This window comes from Sceloporus occidentalis, unplaced genomic scaffold (genome assembly GCF_023333645.1).
Source record: "Sceloporus occidentalis isolate IW3139 unplaced genomic scaffold, rSceOcc1.0.p SCAF_179, whole genome shotgun sequence".
In the NCBI taxonomy this organism is placed as follows: Eukaryota; Metazoa; Chordata; class Lepidosauria; order Squamata; family Phrynosomatidae; genus Sceloporus; species Sceloporus occidentalis.
In genome coordinates, this window is record NW_028317159.1 from 670 (window position 1) to 18,570 (window position 17,901).

The following is a 17,901-nucleotide window of genomic DNA, read 5'->3' on the forward strand; positions in this document are numbered from 1 at the left end:
GCAGACTCAGACAAAGGGAGGGGCTCTCTGTAATAACAAAAAAATGGGAGGGGGGAAAAAAGGTGGGGTGAGAAGGAAAAAATAAAGTTATATTGGCTTTGAATAGCAGAGGAATGAGGAAAGTGGCAAAAAAAATGTGTTAAAATTTTGGCAATGGAAAAACAGGAGACCAAATGGCCATGGATTGACACACAGGGTGGGCTGTGAGAAGGTGGGGGGGACCACAAAAAAACAAAAAAAATAAACAGTATAAGATACCTAATGACCATCACCCAGAAAATAAGCAATCAATTTGTAGCACCAACATTTGCAAATAAATCAAATCCTTATATGAAGTGAATGATTTAGAATATGGAACGCTTTTGCTGCTAGGGATGACAGGCCTCTCTGGCAGCAAACCAGGAAATCTGATCCAAAGCAAAGTTGCTTTTACTGGTGAAAATAAAAAGGCAAATTAACAAATGCTAGGATACACCCAACAACACAAATAGCAAGCAAGAAGAAAATCAGTTACTTCCCACATCAAATCACCACCATAACATGTCGTCATGTACAATAGCCACTTTTATTTAAATACCACCTTAGAAAGAGGCAAACAAGGCTTAGCAGGGACCCTGTAGCACCGTTGCTTACTGCCCTTTCTTACGGTCCGAGTGAATCAGAGCACAGGTTGTATTCTAGCTCTCTGCACGACAGAGAAGCAGAGACCGCAAGCATGAGTCAAAGTAGGCGCCAGTTTCCCCCTCCTAAAGTCAGAGGCTCCAAACGTTCTTTTCTTTGAATGCGTACAAGCACTTGTGCATATAGTTAACGTGAATTAGCTACTTCTGGTGTAAAATCTTAATACCGAGTGTATACTTAGATAAGGTTTGATGCTATGGCTTAATATTTTAAATCATAAAATATGACATGTAAATGTAATTTATTATTTACACAACATTGGTATCTTTAACAATGCGAGTGGCAACAATAGGAATTGTGAGATGTATATACCTACTTGCATACACATAAGAATAGAAACTGGAGCAGGAAAGTAGAAAATCTTTATAAAAAATTAGTCGGTGGGACATCCAAAATGTCATTTAACTTTGAGCAGTGTGTCTGCAGTTAGCTTAAGTGCTAACCAACAGTTTAATTAGAAGCTAAATTAACACCACGGGATGAGACGTGTGATATAACCCCCCCCAAGAACACTTAAGTGAAAAAAGGCAGATGATCTAAAGGCTTCAGCCCGAAGGGACAGAAGATGGCCAGTGGAACAAACATGTTGTATATCGGGTTAGGCATAGCGGATAGAACTTTCTCAAGGACTGGCTACCTGGATATCATGGAACTTGAATGAGACTGGTTTGAAGAGGTGGTAGCAGCGCTGAGTTGTGAGAAACCGCTGTGGCTTGATTCCAGGCTGGTCATAGACCCCCTAAGCATCACAAAAAGAACATGATAGGTTAAATAGTACATTAATAAGCATGTGCCTTTCTGGGGTGCAGAACATTCTACACGAGAAGAGCACATATGTTGTTGCAAACAAGGGTGGGTTTTAGTGATTTAGATGTCAAGCACCACTGATCATACCTGAAATCATCAGAGCCAATGATCTCCGTGTAGTACATCACTTTGCACTTGTGTGATGACACCTGCAGGGAGGCAAGAACATCATCGACACGCGGGAGGCTACTGGTGGCACAGGCCGGCATACTATGAAACGTCCACTGTAGGATGTAAAAACCCGGCCAGCGAGTTACGTGGGAACCCTGTGCGAGGTGAAAGAAAAATAAATCACACTATACTATTTATATCTAAACACACACACATCAACAGTGGTTAACCCATGTGCCGTATACAAAGGATATAAGGTAAAAACATGCTTATTCTGTGCTTTTAAACCTTTATGTCCAAGAAGAGCAAGTTGGTTCACAAGATGGGTTTATATCCTCACCATAATGGGGATAATTACATGGACTACTCGTATTTGCTGTTGGCTGCAGTACAGGTCGATTATGCAATTTGACAACCTGGTAAGTAAAAAAGTTTGACTGCAAAGAGGGTATTACCTGTACGCTCTCTCCCTCCTTGCAAGTAAGCGGAGACTCCACTCTACTGTAATCTAGGCCCAGTTGCCAAGCTTTGTCAATCAGCTGCACATTGTTGCAAACGGGAGAAGTGATGCCGTGAGCTCCAAGTGCGTCCTTTTTTGGGACCTGTGGCGCTCTCTTTGAATGGTAAATGTTAAATACAATGTCTCCTTTGCACACGTCAAAGTCCCAGGTGATCACAGATGAGGCATCCACGATCTGGATCATTATCTGATTAAATAAAATAGAAACGAAACACTGTTAAACGATGAACATATTGTCTACAACAAAATAGGCAATATTCAGAAACTGCAAGGCACAAAAAAACCTAGCACAATGTTTGTTTTTTGTTTTTTAATATACAATCTCTAGCTGTGATTAGAAAACTCAAAGAAATTGGCCTTCAAACAATTTTGCTAGGAATAAAAAATGTACGTAATTGTGATTAACATATTAAGAGCACAGCGGCATATCAGATATCAAGAGAACAAGAGATATCCATGTAAAAGGGGGAAAAAAATAAAAAAGGAAGCAGACATCTCCTAGGAAATACTATAATTATGTGTAAAACAGAGGGAACCGTGGTACTGGTTTGTCCCTTTGTCAGTACAGAAATATACGCAATGATAATTCTTTTAATAATGGAAGAGAACGTTTAAAGAGTATAAGAGCCGTGTAAGGACCGATTAATTTAACTGACTGGTCGTTTCTTTGCTGTGAATGTCAGCAGTTTTACTCCCCTTCTATTGAAATCTTCTAACGAGGCAGAAGAATATATCAAAATTCTATCCTGGAAAATTGCAATAAGATTGCCTGGCACTTAAATTCTAGGAGGGATAAAATGGAAGCCCTGATGGATCAACAGGGCGAGCCATGAATCCTGCATACAAGAGACAGCAGGGGCCCAGAGTAGTACAGATGTATGATAGCGGGGGAACTTACCTAGAAACATGTTAAGCATCCCGTTTAGGATGCAGTGACCAGCTCCAACTTACTTCTAGCACATGATATGGTGAGCAAGGCCTTGCCTACAAACCAAGCCTTGCAGCGAGTCTTACAGGGGCGCGGAATTGCATATATTAAAAGGTTTTTGCAAATATTTCCCCCCTTGTCTTTTGAAGTACCAAAGCTACCCAACCGGTTTGATGCCTTGGTGCTATACTTCACCCAGCTCTCTCCTTCACTCAGGCTTGGTCTACTCAACTGGTACACCAGGCTGGGGCAGGATAGAGCCTCCTACATAAACTTTATTGGCACTTGTAGGGTTAAGCTTTAGTGGTTGACCCCATGCTGCAAAAAGTGTCTTCCTGCAAAATCTTACAAACTTCACCTGGGAAATTTCTCAGATGTGTCCTTCACTCATACAAGAAGCTAAACAAAAATCTAAATTTGTTACCTCTGGATAACTGCAACTCCCTACTATCACTCCAAACCACTTTGGCCAATTTTCTTATCTCATCACACTTCATCCATCCACAACAAACAAAATGATCCTCGCCCCAAGCAGTCCTTCACATTCTATAGTCTCATCTCCCCCTCAACATCTTAATAGATTGTAAGCTCACAAGAGCAAGATTTCCTTCTGTAATAGTAGGTACAAAACGTTGCATTTTATGAATTCTAATGAGGTCATTTAGTATTTCCCCTTTTGTGAGCAGAACTACAGAATCTGTTATTTTGTCTTTGTATACAATTTGCACCCTATCTCTATGCGCATTCCTAAAATAGGGAAACCTGTATTGTATTACACATGAGATTTTTTAGATTCAAACGCAATGGAGTTGGATAAAACCCTCGCAGTTATATAGCAGACTAAACCTTGTGTTATTAGGTCAGATCTCTGCGGTGGCTGTCCCAGGGGAGCTGGTGAAATTACTTCTCAGACACTCCAGTATAATCGGGATCACCGATAACACTTGGCTCTTACTTGGTTTAATCACCATATTTATAAATAACAGCGAGGGATTACGCACATTTAGACTGCATTAATAAAAAAATACTACTGCATGCTTAAAGGATCCCATAATTCAATATTTTTGGAATTGAGGGGCCTGAAGTGCCTGAATGTATTATATTAGATCATTTGCTCTATCGTAAGCTGTGGATTATGTACATAATGAATGAACTGTAATTACCGAAGACTACCGAAAAATGATTCTCCTAATACCAACCCAGTTTCATCTAGATAGGAGTGCAAAAAACACCTCTATTTAAATATAAACTTTAGAGGATGGATATGGGGTAGAGGAGATGTTTAGTTTACCCAGATGTTTAGTTTACACCCCAGGGTATTTCAAATGCTGGTATATTAACCCTTTCCATGCACTAATTCTACCATCAGCCTTTGTCAAAGTTTATTGTAGTAATTTTTTTTTCTATTGTTTTCACACACGTTGTACTTCAGGTATGAATTTACTGCTCCTGGTATATGTGACTGCCAAACACCCCAATATGTGTTCAGCAACATCTCCAGAGTACAGCGATATCCACCATGCATGGGTTTGTTGGGTTATTTGGGAGCATTGAGCCTTTGGCTGGGTGCCCACTTCTAGGCAGAGTAGCCACAGTTCTACAGTGTGTCCATTTATAAAGATTTGTCTAACTGTGGACTGGTGAATATGTAAGCTCTTTGAGATTACTTTGTAACCCTTTCCAGCTTTATGCAAAACTACTGAGATTTTTTGCGAGGAATGTTTGACTTCAGCAGATGCTTCTTGAAAATAGCAAATTCAAAATGTTTGTGTTATTCTAGGTCACAGTAAGTCTACAAACACCCCACCAATCCAGTCTCATTGATTGGACTCCAGGTTTGCAAACTCTTGATATCAATTATCTTTTGTAAGTGATTAGCCTGGGGGTTCGGATACTTTTTCCAACCCAGACAATGTTTGAATTATGTATTCAATATAGACAACAATACAATAACGTGCGTGTTATTAGTTACAGACTGGGTTCAATATTGTAACGTAGATGAAGATCATATCTTATTTTAAGACAAATTCCCACATAAATGATGGCAATTCCAAAGGTTTCGCCACTATATGTACAAATGGTTTAGATCAGGCATGTCTAAACTTTTTTCGAAGAGCGCCAGATTTGATGAAGTGAACATGTGCGAGGGCCGACCATTTTGCCTGACGTTCTTTGAACCATTAAAATTAAATGCAAATTTAATTGGGCAACTTATCTGTGGGGCTTTATCAGTCCGGGGCCGGACTTTGGACATGCCTGGTTTAGATCCATACCTCATGAGGGGCGCCTTTGAAAACACTGGCTGACTGATAGATGGTCTCGGTCCACAGCCTAATATCTTCACTCTCCAATTCTTCAGGGGTTCTGTACAGAGCCTTGGGAACCATTCCGCCCTCCGGAACCTCACACTGTAAATCAGCGAATGATATAAAGTTTTGGTTTTAGCAGAAACGTTCATTTTTGGTTGGGGGGGGGGGGTGAGCCTGCCTCCCACACATTTAGCAACTTACCATGCACTCCCCACCTAGGAAGTCAGGGATCACTTCTTTGTCGATGTAATCTAACAATCCCCCTGGACCTTGGTAATCATTTCCAGCATAAATCAGAAACTTTTTCCTTGTGTTCTCATCTATGAAGGGGCTGACCTGCAGGAAGAATTATCCTGATGAAATACATTTTCTTTTGGGATTAAAAATAAATTCAGTAATTTAAAGTGTGATTAGAAGATTTTTTGATCAGAAAACAAAAATGTGCAAAATGGCTCAGTAATTTAATTTGTAAGCTAAAGCAGGGAAACTATGTATTAATGAGCACTTTGTATCAAGGGACCAATATACCCAGACAGAGATAGGAGATTGAGATACCTATATAATGACTGAATAATTAGATGGTCTCTAATTAGTGATACTAAAGACAGATAACAGCTACAGAACAGAAAGCGAAATACATTACCTAACCACATGCAAACAAATCCAAGTATCACCGTACCAAGACTATAAATATTATGGAAATTAATCATATTTAGTGATATTCAAGTTATTAGTGTAAGTCAATAGTTTCCATGCTCTATAGCTTTATGGGTTATAGCTAGGAAAGCCAACTGGCTGGAGATCAAAAAAATACAAACCAGAGTCCACAGCACCGGGAATACTCTGGGGGCCCGTAGGATGAGCAAACGCCCCAGCGTCTCAGGGTAGTTGGCTTCTACCACTTCAATAATCCGCAGCAGAGCTTTTACTCCTGGCCTCCACAAATGCCTCATGTTCAGCCCTTCTAAGTCCACCAGACAGGTCCAGGAGCTAAAAGGCAAAAAGGCAGAGAAATAGCAAAGTGGCATCAGTAAAATTCACAGGAACACAATTTGCTTGTTTACAATTTAATAGTTTTCAAATAAAAATTCGTAGAGGTCCAATGACATCCCCTCCCCCTCAGGGCTCACTTGATGGGACGACCAAAAACATTGGTGTTTTCTTCACAACGTCTCAGTCCCTCCTCGTTAATGGAAAGAACCTGTTAACAGAAAAAGATCACTAAAGTGGCTATATGTATATTTTAAATTCTTAGTGTAACAGATTTACTTAGCACTTTAAACATTACTCAGGTTCTGTATTGTAAAAAGTTCTCATGTGCTGTAGGAAAGGACCTCAGTTGCCCTCCACCTCAAGACAACAAAATGAAACTATTAAAAGCATTGATAACACAAAACCGACTTTCCAACCTAGGACACAACCTTCAATACAAGACATGTCAGGGGACAGCTGATGCACCTAGTTTTTGGAGGTCTTAATGGTTTGTTGGTCAATGGTTTTAGCAGTGAGACTTAAGGAAATTGACTGAATTTTTGTATTCTAACCACGCGTTACTTGAAACTTACATGTCTCAGGAGGGACTCCTCACCAAGAGCCCGAACTAAACCTTTTGTGTCCATCTGTCCAAGCCTTAACACGTACAACGGACGACCATCTGTAAGGGGTAGAATGCATAACCCAATAGATTTAATATGTTTGTATTCAACAGAGAACAGCATTTTCTATAGCCAATGCATTTTCCATTGATTCTACTCATTGTGTTAGTGTGGTAATGTCTTGACTTTTGTATCAGCATTCTGGGAAGCGCCATTTTATTGTCAGTAATCCTAGCATTACACTTGTAAGTTCTGACCTTTGTCATGGTGATGCCAGCCTCCAGCATAGTAGTTCTGCAAAACTTGCGGTGGGTCCCAGGTGCTTAGTACGTAGTCTACTTGATGTTGTTTGCGCCATGTAAGAGACTGGCACAGGATTTCCCTGGCTTTGTCGATGTTGAAGTCCCGAGCTCGCAGGAACCTCAGAATGTGCTCATCTTTAGGGATCTGTGAGACGACGACAGACATCAGAATGATCAGGGATGTGCGTGCTCCTTGTTGCAGGTTTAGTGGAATTTGCACCGGCTGCATATTCTTATAGTTGCTGATAACTATTTTTTGCAGCTGACACAGTTCGGTTGTATTATGAAAGGCGAGGTTTATTGAGGTTTTCTGCAATTTAGTAAGCTAAAGGTCGACCAAAAAAAACCCAGTGCCTTCAGGATATTGCAAGAAATATCTTTTTACTGCAAATGTGAGGGAAAATACAGAAAGATACCTACTTTGCCTTTGTGGGTTTCCTGAAGCCACTGTCGTAGGCGGATTAAGCAGCTCTCCTGCAGCGGGGTGAGGTCTCCCAGGTAGCGTTTGATATAATCGGCATCCAGTTTATCTGCAAAATAAGATACACCAACAAGCGTTTGAAGGAGTGGTATTAAACAGGTAATTTTGCCTACGCTACTGAATATCAAAACTTGAGTTAGATAACATAATCCCTAGGATTCCTGAATACCCAAATACTTCCCAGAAATTATTGTAATCTTATATTTTTCAAGTAATGCTTCACGGTAACATGACAGAAAAGCAAGCGCTGACTGGTATCATAGAAACTGAAAAACATTGGTTATAATGCATGCTGTTTTTATGTGAAGAAAGAAGTGGCACCTCTTCCCCACTTTACTCTACTCGCTAATGAACACTCCAGCTATCACATGCATTAATGCATACGATATCTGCAAGGCCCCTTCAAACTTTCATGTGGTCCATTTTGCAAATACATGAAAGATTTAGCAGAATCTCCTTAAATGCCTTGGCCCCGTCCCCAAATTGTTAAGAAGCATACCATCAGGAGTGCTGCTGAGTGGCTCAGATGGGCTGGCGGCAGGACAGCGGCCATCTCTATTGTTGTACCCATCACTGGCACCGGGTATGGTCTGGGGAGGAGAGACAGCCCCACTTGAGGTAGACGTTTTGCTTTCTTCTCTCTGTATGGTGCTAGGAGTCCAGCGAGGTAAATAGGTGATGCCGTCCTGCTCCATCTGCTTCAAGTAATATTCTATGATTTCTTTACCCTGTCAGGGAAGCCACATTAAGAGATTATTAAACAAGATGAAGAAATGAAGCCTTATGCTTGTAAGCAGTGGATACTGGAATGTCTGTTCTGGATTTACTGACCTTTTTGATATTGCTTGTGTATTGTTTCATGGCAATCTTTTCCACTGTGCTCTCAAAACCAAAGAATGATTTGATGTCCAAGCTGGCAGTCTGCTCAAAGCAAGTCCATTCTTCATTTTCAGGGTGTACCTGAGAACAGAGACAGAAAATGTCAGTGTCCCATACCTGTGGTGTCCGGATAGTGGTTTGTATCTAGGATGGTAAAGCTGTCCCTAGTTGCCATTAAGAGGCTTCTGCTATGCAGGCCACTTAGATATACTAACAGTAGAGAGTATGAGGATTACAGATACTTATCACAAGGCCACATGACCCGTCTTTTTAAAAGGACACATTTACACAACACAGTAGAACTTACGGTGTAACTGCAATACTCATGGACCACTATACGGCTTGCAAACGTCTCATTGTGGGCCTCAATCTCTAGAGTACGATCCCGTCTGTTCAGGGAGTTTTTCTGGATAAAGTACACATAATCTACTCCTGCAATCTAAGATCAAGATTATAGGCATCAGAACAGGGATAATGCACAAACACAAGAGTTAGAGGTCAGACGTTTTAAGAGCCTTAAGCACTGCCCACACAAATATATCTCAGCAGTTTTGTAGGAAGAATTTGATGATTGGAGGTTAACCTATTATACCCTTGGCCAAGATCTAGGCTGAATGTGTTTACCGCACAAGAGAGCTTCAAAAACCCCACATGCTCGTAGACTAATTCGTAATGGCAGAAAAAGGGCTGAAGAGTTTTGTATTTATCTCACTTGGCTGCTCTGATTTACCTGTAGCTTTTTGTGGTTTACATGTAATCCCACACAAAGCCACCAGGATGTCTACAGTAACAAGGAATTCAGGCAGCACCAGAGGTAGTCGGTATGTGGACACCAGCGTCCATGACAATGTTTGTGGAAGTCATGGTTATTTAATCAAATGTCCTTCATAAAGAAGGCTGCTGCCTGCCCCTGACGAGTGGTGGGGGTATGATGTCTTCACCGACCACATTCTTTAAGTCTTTTACCGATACCTATGATTCTGAAGAGGGAGAGTGCCCACAGAAGTTACATTCTGCCCCAAAGGGAATTAAGTTTAATTTGGAGGCTAACTTCAGGAAGTAATGCATAATTTCACATGTGGGTGTAATTGGAAACTTTTCATTTGCTGGCTTCAATGGGATATCCCCATCAAAATGTTAGAATTATTCTGAAGCCCTCACCAGGCAAAATTTACCCTTTGAAGTGAAAACCATGGAACAAGTCATCTACAGAACAAAAGGAAGATTTAATACTATATTAACTAGATCTATTCATGGGTCTTTGACACAATCTTCTCAGATCGTATACTTACCCACTCTGCCCATAAAAGTATCCTATTTGAATTGAAAGCACCTATTTGTGAGTTACACACCCCCCCCCCCCCATTTTGTGCTGGTGTCTTATATAATCACCGATATCTTAAACACATCAGAGCTAGAGTTTGTGGATAACAAGTGGACTAACCTTTTTTAACAGCCGTGGAGCATCAACATCCAGCTTACAGCGCCTCTCCATCACGTGCACCGCTCCATCCTCACTCTTGAATTCACTCATAAGGTCACTACCAACAAACATGGGGATGAGATGACATGTGGGGAACCGACGCTCATATGCCTGTAGGATAATAAAAATAACAAAAGGCTGATGAGTAAATGGAGCTCACCACCATGTCCCAAGAAAGTGCCTACCATCACTGAAATTATCTCTCTACCTGAAGCTGTGCTGTAAAGGAGGCCATTTGTATTCATGAGGTGGGGAGTACAGAAGTTCCTCAACTATTCTACTTTGAAAACTGAATTACTGCTCTAGTTTTTTTATTCAGCTCAGGGGTGTTCAACCCTAACCCTTGTGTGCCCCAAATACAACAGGATTTCAGAAGGAAGATTCAAATCATTTTTATTTCACCAGAACATACAAGCTGCTTAACTTCAAGGCGAAGATGGGGTGACCTATTGGGAGACATATATAGTAAAAACCACTAAGTGCAAATCACTGGCATGTCAGAAAAACTTTTTTTGTCTTTAGCAAAGTGCCTCAATAGCTTTCCTGTGTTAATCTGTGGGGGCAAAAGAAAAAAAAAAAAAAAAACCAAAAAAAAAAACCCAGATTTATCAATACTACTAAAATACACAAGTGTTTGGCATGGAGCATGTCATACCAAGCTTCGTATACTTCTGGACACCAAGAACAAGAAACCTTAAATATTCCTTTAACCTTGTACCTAAATCCATTGTTCAAGTTTTAATATGCCATATTTATCTTAACCATCTTCTATTTTTGTAAAAGCTGTAAAATTCCCTTTAACCTGAAGAAATAAATTCCAGGTTTCTAGGATACATTCGCCTGCTGATGTATAAAAAAAAATAAAAAATATAAAGATTAACAATTACAAACCGGTAAAGCTGCAAGAGGTTTTGTGCTACACAAAATGCAACGCGTGTTATACTAATGGCCGCTGTGTAAACAAGTCTCTGAAACGGTGTGAAATTACTGTTCATTCTGCTATGTCGGCAGTTTCCCCACACCATGTATAACATTATAGCAATAAGCGCCAGACTGGTTACATTTTACAAGTAAATCAACACATACTGAGTGTTCACGGGTTATCAAGCAACTTGGGTTAGCAGGCAAGATGGATATTAATATTCCAACTACTGTAGTAAAGGTTAAGCAAGATAAGAATAATCTCAAAACCTATGTCTTCAGAACCATGTTTACAGCGAGAACAACCCCCACACTCTCTTCCCTTTCTCCATAACTTGTGTTTCTCTTCACTGCCTTTACATTGTAAGATGTGCGCTTTATAACCCACCCTGCGGTCCTGTTGTAGATGACCCCTTACTCAAGATATTCCAACAGTGTATACGAGAAGCTGATATTTTGGTCCATGTGCGATGATCAAGTATGCCAACCTATTAGCCTATGTCCTCGCTGGTAAGAGGTTTTAACTCAAATGAACCCCCACCTTCAGACAAGCAGGAGTTCATATTCTCCAGCGGGCTACTTTTCAGCACGGCCTCTCTCGTAACGACCATCTCTTATTTTCTTAAGAGATGTGAAAGTTTTTATTAACAGATAGCGGAGTGGAAGAGTAAAGATCTGCACAACCAGTGTTGTATAAACATGAACTTCGCACTCCTCCCATGAACTTTAATGTAAAAGGGGATCTTCCACCAGGTTTGCCGGGGAGAGGGGGGTAGTATCACAGTGTTTCAAAATATGTACATTTAATGTCCAAACAATAGTTTCCGCAATCCACATGCATGCGTTCCAGCAATTATCCGAGCCCTCTGAACGAAAGTGTACAGAGGAAAGGATAACCCAGACTTCATAAGCATTGCCATAAGCTCAGTGTGCTGCAATGGCAACCTGGATTCTATTGGGGGGGGGATTCTGTTATACAGTACTGTACCCAGTGCTATATTTAAATCTAATTTTTTTTTCCCATGGGGTTTTTATTTTAAACAAAGACTACATTCTTAAACAAATGCCCAAGGTCCCAATTTGTTACGAACAAAGTATGTACTTCAGGAGGGGGAGCCTTCCACAGCTGGCAAAAACACTAAAGAAAGCATCACCCCATAGCGCGATGTTAAAGAATGAAAAGGTTTGCTTTAACCCAGATTGTCGTACCTTCCTGTAAAAAGTACTGTTTAGGACTGAAAGTACGCCAAGCATAATAGTTTATGAAAATCCTCTGTGGTTGGGCTCTGGAGTAAGACAGTCCGGGAAACGCTTGAAAAAAAAAAAAATGCAGGTTTATATGTAAAATAACACTATAGGATGGTAGTTTTAGAAGTGGCAGTTATCTGCAATATTACATAACTAACAAGTTAATAAACCTCAGCACCCACTGTACAGCACTGCAGAATATGATGGCGCTATATGAAAACAATCTGAGCCATTAAACCCCTGTCAGACATGACAGGCAATTTAACAGCCTAATGGAATTGGCTCAGATCAGAGGTTTTAAAAACGGATATATTTTTCCCCCTGATATTACAGCAGTAAGGCATGTTGAAGCAGATGGGAATTAAGACACAGGCATCGATGTAATAAACAAAACAAAAACACAAACATCCTCCTCCTAGGTGCTTAATCTGGATGACTGAATTGGGTCACTACTAGCAGATAAGAGCGCAACTGACGCTTTGGGGGGAAATCGGGAAGATAGAGCTGCTTTAAAACAAAAAAAAATAAAAAATGGTTAGATTAACAAACATCTCTGTATACGATAGACTAATCTTTACACTCCTCATTATTAGTGGAATCATTTGTCAGATGTCTAAAGATCATCGCATGATGAACCTGCACGGTGCTTGGACAGGGTAGTGCTCTATTCCATATAGAAAAATTGTTTAAAAAGCACGGCTCCAAGCACCATACTCCTCCAAAAGATATTTGCCAGAATTTGTTTTGTTTTTTAATCAAGCATTTTGCTCCAACGCTATAGGCATTTATCATGTAAACGCTTGTCCCATGACAATTTATTTTGTCAATAAACATTCTAACAAATCCAAGTGCACAATTATCACGCCTTCCTATCTATTTCAAAAGTGCTTATTCTTTCTTAAGGCGAAGATGATGCGGTATTTCATCAATTGATAATACAAAAACATTTTTTTTAAATGGTTGATCCAGCATTAAAACAATAGTTATGTTCTTGAGGCAAAAAGGTCATCACAAAAAAGCTTCTCCTGGAACCCGTTCTTCTCCAGGCTGTATTCTAGGAGAATGGATCATGGAGGTTTCAGTTAAAGTGAAAACAGATCAATAGATTCAGCCACCTTTTATTGAACCATCAATCACGGAGCATAAGCCTAGAATACCTTGCAGGTCTCATTAGAACCACCTTGCCCTTGGAATATGCTGTATTGGATCTCAAGCAAACTGCATTTTTAAGTAGAAACACTCGGATCGTAACTCTTTGCCCTGTGTAGGTATGGAAAAAAGTAGCTACTGATCTATGCATACATGTAATACGCTTCCTTTTGCTATTCAGCAGGAGATACCCATGAACTTGGTCATCGACGCCTACGACGACTTCCACTACAAATAAATTACATCCACTTTTGACTATGACAAAGTTACATAGAAATACTTTAAAAACCCAAATGATCTTGCCGTTCTTATCACCAAGCGTTAATAGAACACTGCCTTATAAAACTGTTGAACAGACTGCTTCTATCATTTCCAAACACTAAGTGCTCAAAATTCTTTCAGAATACAAAATAATGAAGCACATTGTAGGGAGCAGGCGTGGGGGAAGGCAGAGGCGGCAGCGATATGAACAATCAAAGCACAGCCGCGCAACGGTTCCGGGGGAGGGGGGGGGGATTCAACAAGCCATACATACATGGGGTCACGCACCCGTGCAGAAAAAATCCAGTTTTAATTAAACATTTATATAAAGGGACAAAAGGTAATGCCGTTCTCGAGCAACAGAACAGGCGTGTAATATGGGTAACAAACACGCACACGCATGAGATGGGAAAATATAGAAGGTTCTCCACTTTTATGAGTAAGACTCACTGGGTGTTATTTTTTTATGAGAAATTCTAGTCAACAGTTGTAAGTCTTATCACCATAGCAACAAATGGAATGCTAACTGGAACTTTTCATTGGTTGCTATGGCAATATGACTGCTTTGAAAACTTCTTTGGACCTGCACTGTACTACGGCATCATTAGAATTTAACATTAGAACCCCAGCCCCACACCTTTTAGTAGTACTGCACATTGTTCTTTACAGAAAAGGTGGCAGATCAGTGGAACAGCCTCCTAGCAGAAGTTCATAATACGGTCTATGAAAGATGTAGACTGAAGTCAGTCCTTGGATTCAAGATCGCTTTATGCCTACCCCATGAAGGTTTACATGGGGGATGTAAACATTCATGGGGTAGGCATAAGAACGATCTTGAATCCAAGACAGGACCAAGGACTGACTAAAGTGTGCATCTTTACATCAGGAAGAAACGGGTACATTAGATGGGCTGAGCGGGTTATGCTTTTCTGTAACATAACTTCTTATACAGCTTTGTGAGTTGTGTATGCTCTAGAGAATGAAGCTTCCATATAATATGTTATACACACAAGCTGGAAAATTCCACTGACCCACTTGCTTGTCACATGCAGGGGAGGGGTGCGTGCGCGAGTGTGTGTGTGATTTTTCATAAACCTAAAATTGGGTAGTTTGCACCCCCAGCACCACTTACTACAAGGGGATAAACCTTTTATGTTGGGGCTCTTTCTACGCACAGAATTCTTATCCCTTAACATTTATTATTCTATTTCATACAAAAACATTCGACAGCTCAGGGAGCCCCACTGGGTGGATTCTTCAGCAAAGAGAGAAAAAAAAAACATCCTGAGAGAAACAGATTTACAAACCCAAGAGCAGATGCTAGAGGCAGCATTTTAAAGCAAGGCTGTATATTTTTAATATTAATATTTCTTTCACTTAATACAGGCAAGCAGGCTTCTCTAGTCTGACCCAGGCCTTCATAAGATCACAGCATCTGCCAGCATACCTGGGCAAGCTTTTAACATTTATGCGCACACACTCCTATGTACTACACGAAACTCCGGATGATTTTATGGTTTGGTTAAAGGACAATTAGAGATGCCGTCCTACGAAACAAATTGCGCTGCCTAGTATGTTGAGCAGGATCCGTCATTTTAGTTATGCTCATTTAATCACATAAAAGCACGAGAACTTTTCAGAAAATTAGTTGTGTGTTTATTTAAAACATCGGTGCCTGCTTTTCTGCCACATGACAACTGTTCCCAGAAAACAAAAAAAAATAAAATAAAAAAATGGAGGCAGAACAAAGTTGCAAGATTCAAGCGTTGGTGGAACAGCACCTTTACAAACGTTCAGTGAACACAAGTCTTTAAGAGACTCTCTAATGTCCATTCTTAAGAAGTGGGTATTTTACTATGGATTCTTCTAAAATGTTAGCGAAAAAAAGGCACTTACTCAACCTAGAAGCTGCAACTCTGCTGAGGCAGATGACTTCCTCCTCTGTAGTCAGACATTTTCCGTCACTGGCTGCTTGAAGCCAATCCGTGGCAGGAAAGTACTCCCATTGATATCAGAGAAAGCTTGCCACGCAGGTGCGCAAAGGTTTCAACAGACCCTGTCCACAGAGGGATATGCTTACTTCAAGTCAGCTCCAGTGCTGGAGGCAAGTAGATCATGCGCAGGGAAATGTGTTTGGGGCAAAGACACACCGTGACGGGAACCACCTGCACCCCGACTGGGTACACCCGCCGGACCATCCTTCCGTCTCCCCATGGCCACATGCAACACGAAACATCAACCGCCAGGCAGGACTAGTGTCGAAGACAGCAGGAAACATAGCTCCTTGGGAACCTCGGCATCACTGTAGTATACAGAAGCATGGCAATAGTGCTTTGCCGCCCTGACAGCACCGAGGCTTACCCCAATAACAAGACAGGACTCGTATTGAGATAAAACTTACACAATCCTGCCATCAGAACCAATAATGCTGGTCAGACAGGCAGGAGGAAGGGGGAACTGGGATCTAGAGAGCTCTGGCTCTCACTGTTGCCACCCTGTACCCCTAATCAGGTACAGGGCGACAAACAAATCCAGGCAAAGGAACCAGATATTGCACTGCAATCGGTGTCCACTGTCGCATGCAATGCAATCCAGGGGTCCACAGTCTATAATGGGAAATACAGCCTCCAGACGCCCCCCCAAGTCCCAAAGGCTCCAGTGACATGCAAATAGCAGGGAACTAGCAAAAGTATATGGTAGATTCCGCAGAAACGTAAAGGCGCATTAAGGTGCATATAATGACTAGAGGGTCCTTTTAAACATATGCAAGAGGACATTGGCAGCATTTACCAATTCAAATTTCCAGTAGGTTTTAGTGACAACCGACAAGGCATCAAATACTGATCATCATAACCACAGGACAGCAGCACCGTCAGAGGACAATCTCAGCTCTATTGTGTAGCACCTGCTAAGTCGGTATAAGCTTTGTTGGAGGCTGACATGCAGTCCAAGATGAATAGAGCTTTATCAAATGGAAGGATTGCTTTATTGTACCAAGAATGCTTTGCAGCAGCCATCTATACAGAGTTCTAACCACATTACATATCAATAGCGTTCCTCAAAACTTTCTTGACATTAAGATACTGGCCTCAGAGGGGTATAAGTCTGAATTACATAGCCGAAGTTTCAAGTTGTGCAGTGATAGGGTTAATTTATAAGCAATGTTCTTGGCGGTGGGTTCTACCTCTGAGCTAACTGCTGCACGTGAGCCCAAAGTGACCTAAGATCAGGAAACATAACTGTTCCACTTCTAACTTAGCTCAGCTTTCCCATCCATCGCACCCACCCTCAAACTTCCTGCAATCCGCAGCTAACGGCCGATTACAATGTTAGTTAAGCCAGGGGAGACTCTTCACATGAAAACTCACAGATCACTTTGGGGGAAAAGAAGAAATCCATTCTTCACGCACAGTTAAAGAGGAAGTCCCGTGGAAAAACCATTTTCTGATTTTTAAGCAATAAACGTTATTTATCTGCAGACCCGGAGGCTGCCATTGCCATGCGATATTTTAGGTGAATTTCTCTGCTCAAACATCACAGGCAGAGAGTCCAGCTGGCTGAGCCAGAAGCCAGGGTGTTGGTGTAGTTGATCAGGCTAAGATAGCAGAGCGAGAACGCATACAGAGGGCCAAAATGTAGCTGCACAGTTTAAAAACATGCGAGCAGGGCTCTCCCCACCTAATGTGCAGTACATGCATTGATAAGCGAGTAAAGTAGTGTTTCGCTCTACGATCGCTTTGGCTTTACATACAGGCTGTGGACCCCGTGCGTACATTAATGCGGGGTATGTCTGTAAGGAGACCGGGAACTCTTTGAAGACAAATGTATGGGGATTTGAGAAGCGAAGGAGGAAAAGCTCTGTACATTACCGTGTGGATAAGCACATTCTGGGTTCGGTCTGTTCTAACTATCAGGAAATGCAGACGTAACAGTTTTCAGAACACAATGTTCTGCGATCAGCTTTCATGCCAGCTGAAATAAACGGGTTTCAGAAAAACAATGCCTCGCTCATGCTTTTCCCACAAAAAGGTTCTCAAAAAGTAGCACATAATGGAGATCAGCATCAAAGCATATAGTATGTTTATCGTTTCTGGCTTATATGAAAGATTATATCTTCTTAGACTAACCGCTGAGCTCCCTGGCATATTAAGCATAATAAACCTTAACATAAGGTTGTAAGGGACAAAACTGAACTCAGTAAATAAAAACACATGGCAACAAATTAG

At 41.1% G+C, this 17,901-nt stretch overlaps 1 protein-coding gene across 1 annotated transcript; it reads right to left on the reverse strand.

Moving 5' to 3' along the window:
• Positions 1 to 1,314: 1,314 nt before the first annotated feature.
• LOC149278802 (SEC14-like protein 1) lies at positions 1,315 to 10,168 on the reverse strand. Its single transcript, XM_089501684.1, has 14 exons — positions 10,058 to 10,168; positions 8,921 to 9,052; positions 8,566 to 8,694; positions 8,234 to 8,462; positions 7,674 to 7,783; positions 7,209 to 7,398; positions 6,922 to 7,010; positions 6,487 to 6,557; positions 6,175 to 6,346; positions 5,558 to 5,692; positions 5,321 to 5,455; positions 2,055 to 2,306; positions 1,576 to 1,754; positions 1,315 to 1,420 (listed from the first exon to the last, which is right to left on the reverse strand). Exons 1-14 carry the CDS (start codon positions 10,166 to 10,168, stop codon positions 1,315 to 1,317), a joined length of 2,040 nt encoding a protein of 679 aa, XP_089357810.1.
• Positions 10,169 to 17,901: the final 7,733 nt, after the last annotated feature.

What these genes read in the sequence shown, in the direction of transcription:
- LOC149278802 (XM_089501684.1), bottom strand. Translation starts at nt 10,168, where the DNA reads ATGTTTGTTGGTAGTGACCTTATGAGTGAATTCAAGAGTGAGGATGGA. An exon ending in GTTTTTGGTCGTCCCATCAA is followed by an intron (nt 6,347 to 6,486) that starts GTGAGCCCTGAG and finishes TTTGCCTTTTAG; the next exon opens with CTCCTGGACCTGTCTGGTGG. An exon ending in AGGAGGGAGAGAGCGTACAG is followed by an intron (nt 1,755 to 2,054) that starts GTAATACCCTCT and finishes CACCTCGCACAG; the next exon opens with GGTTCCCACGTAACTCGCTG.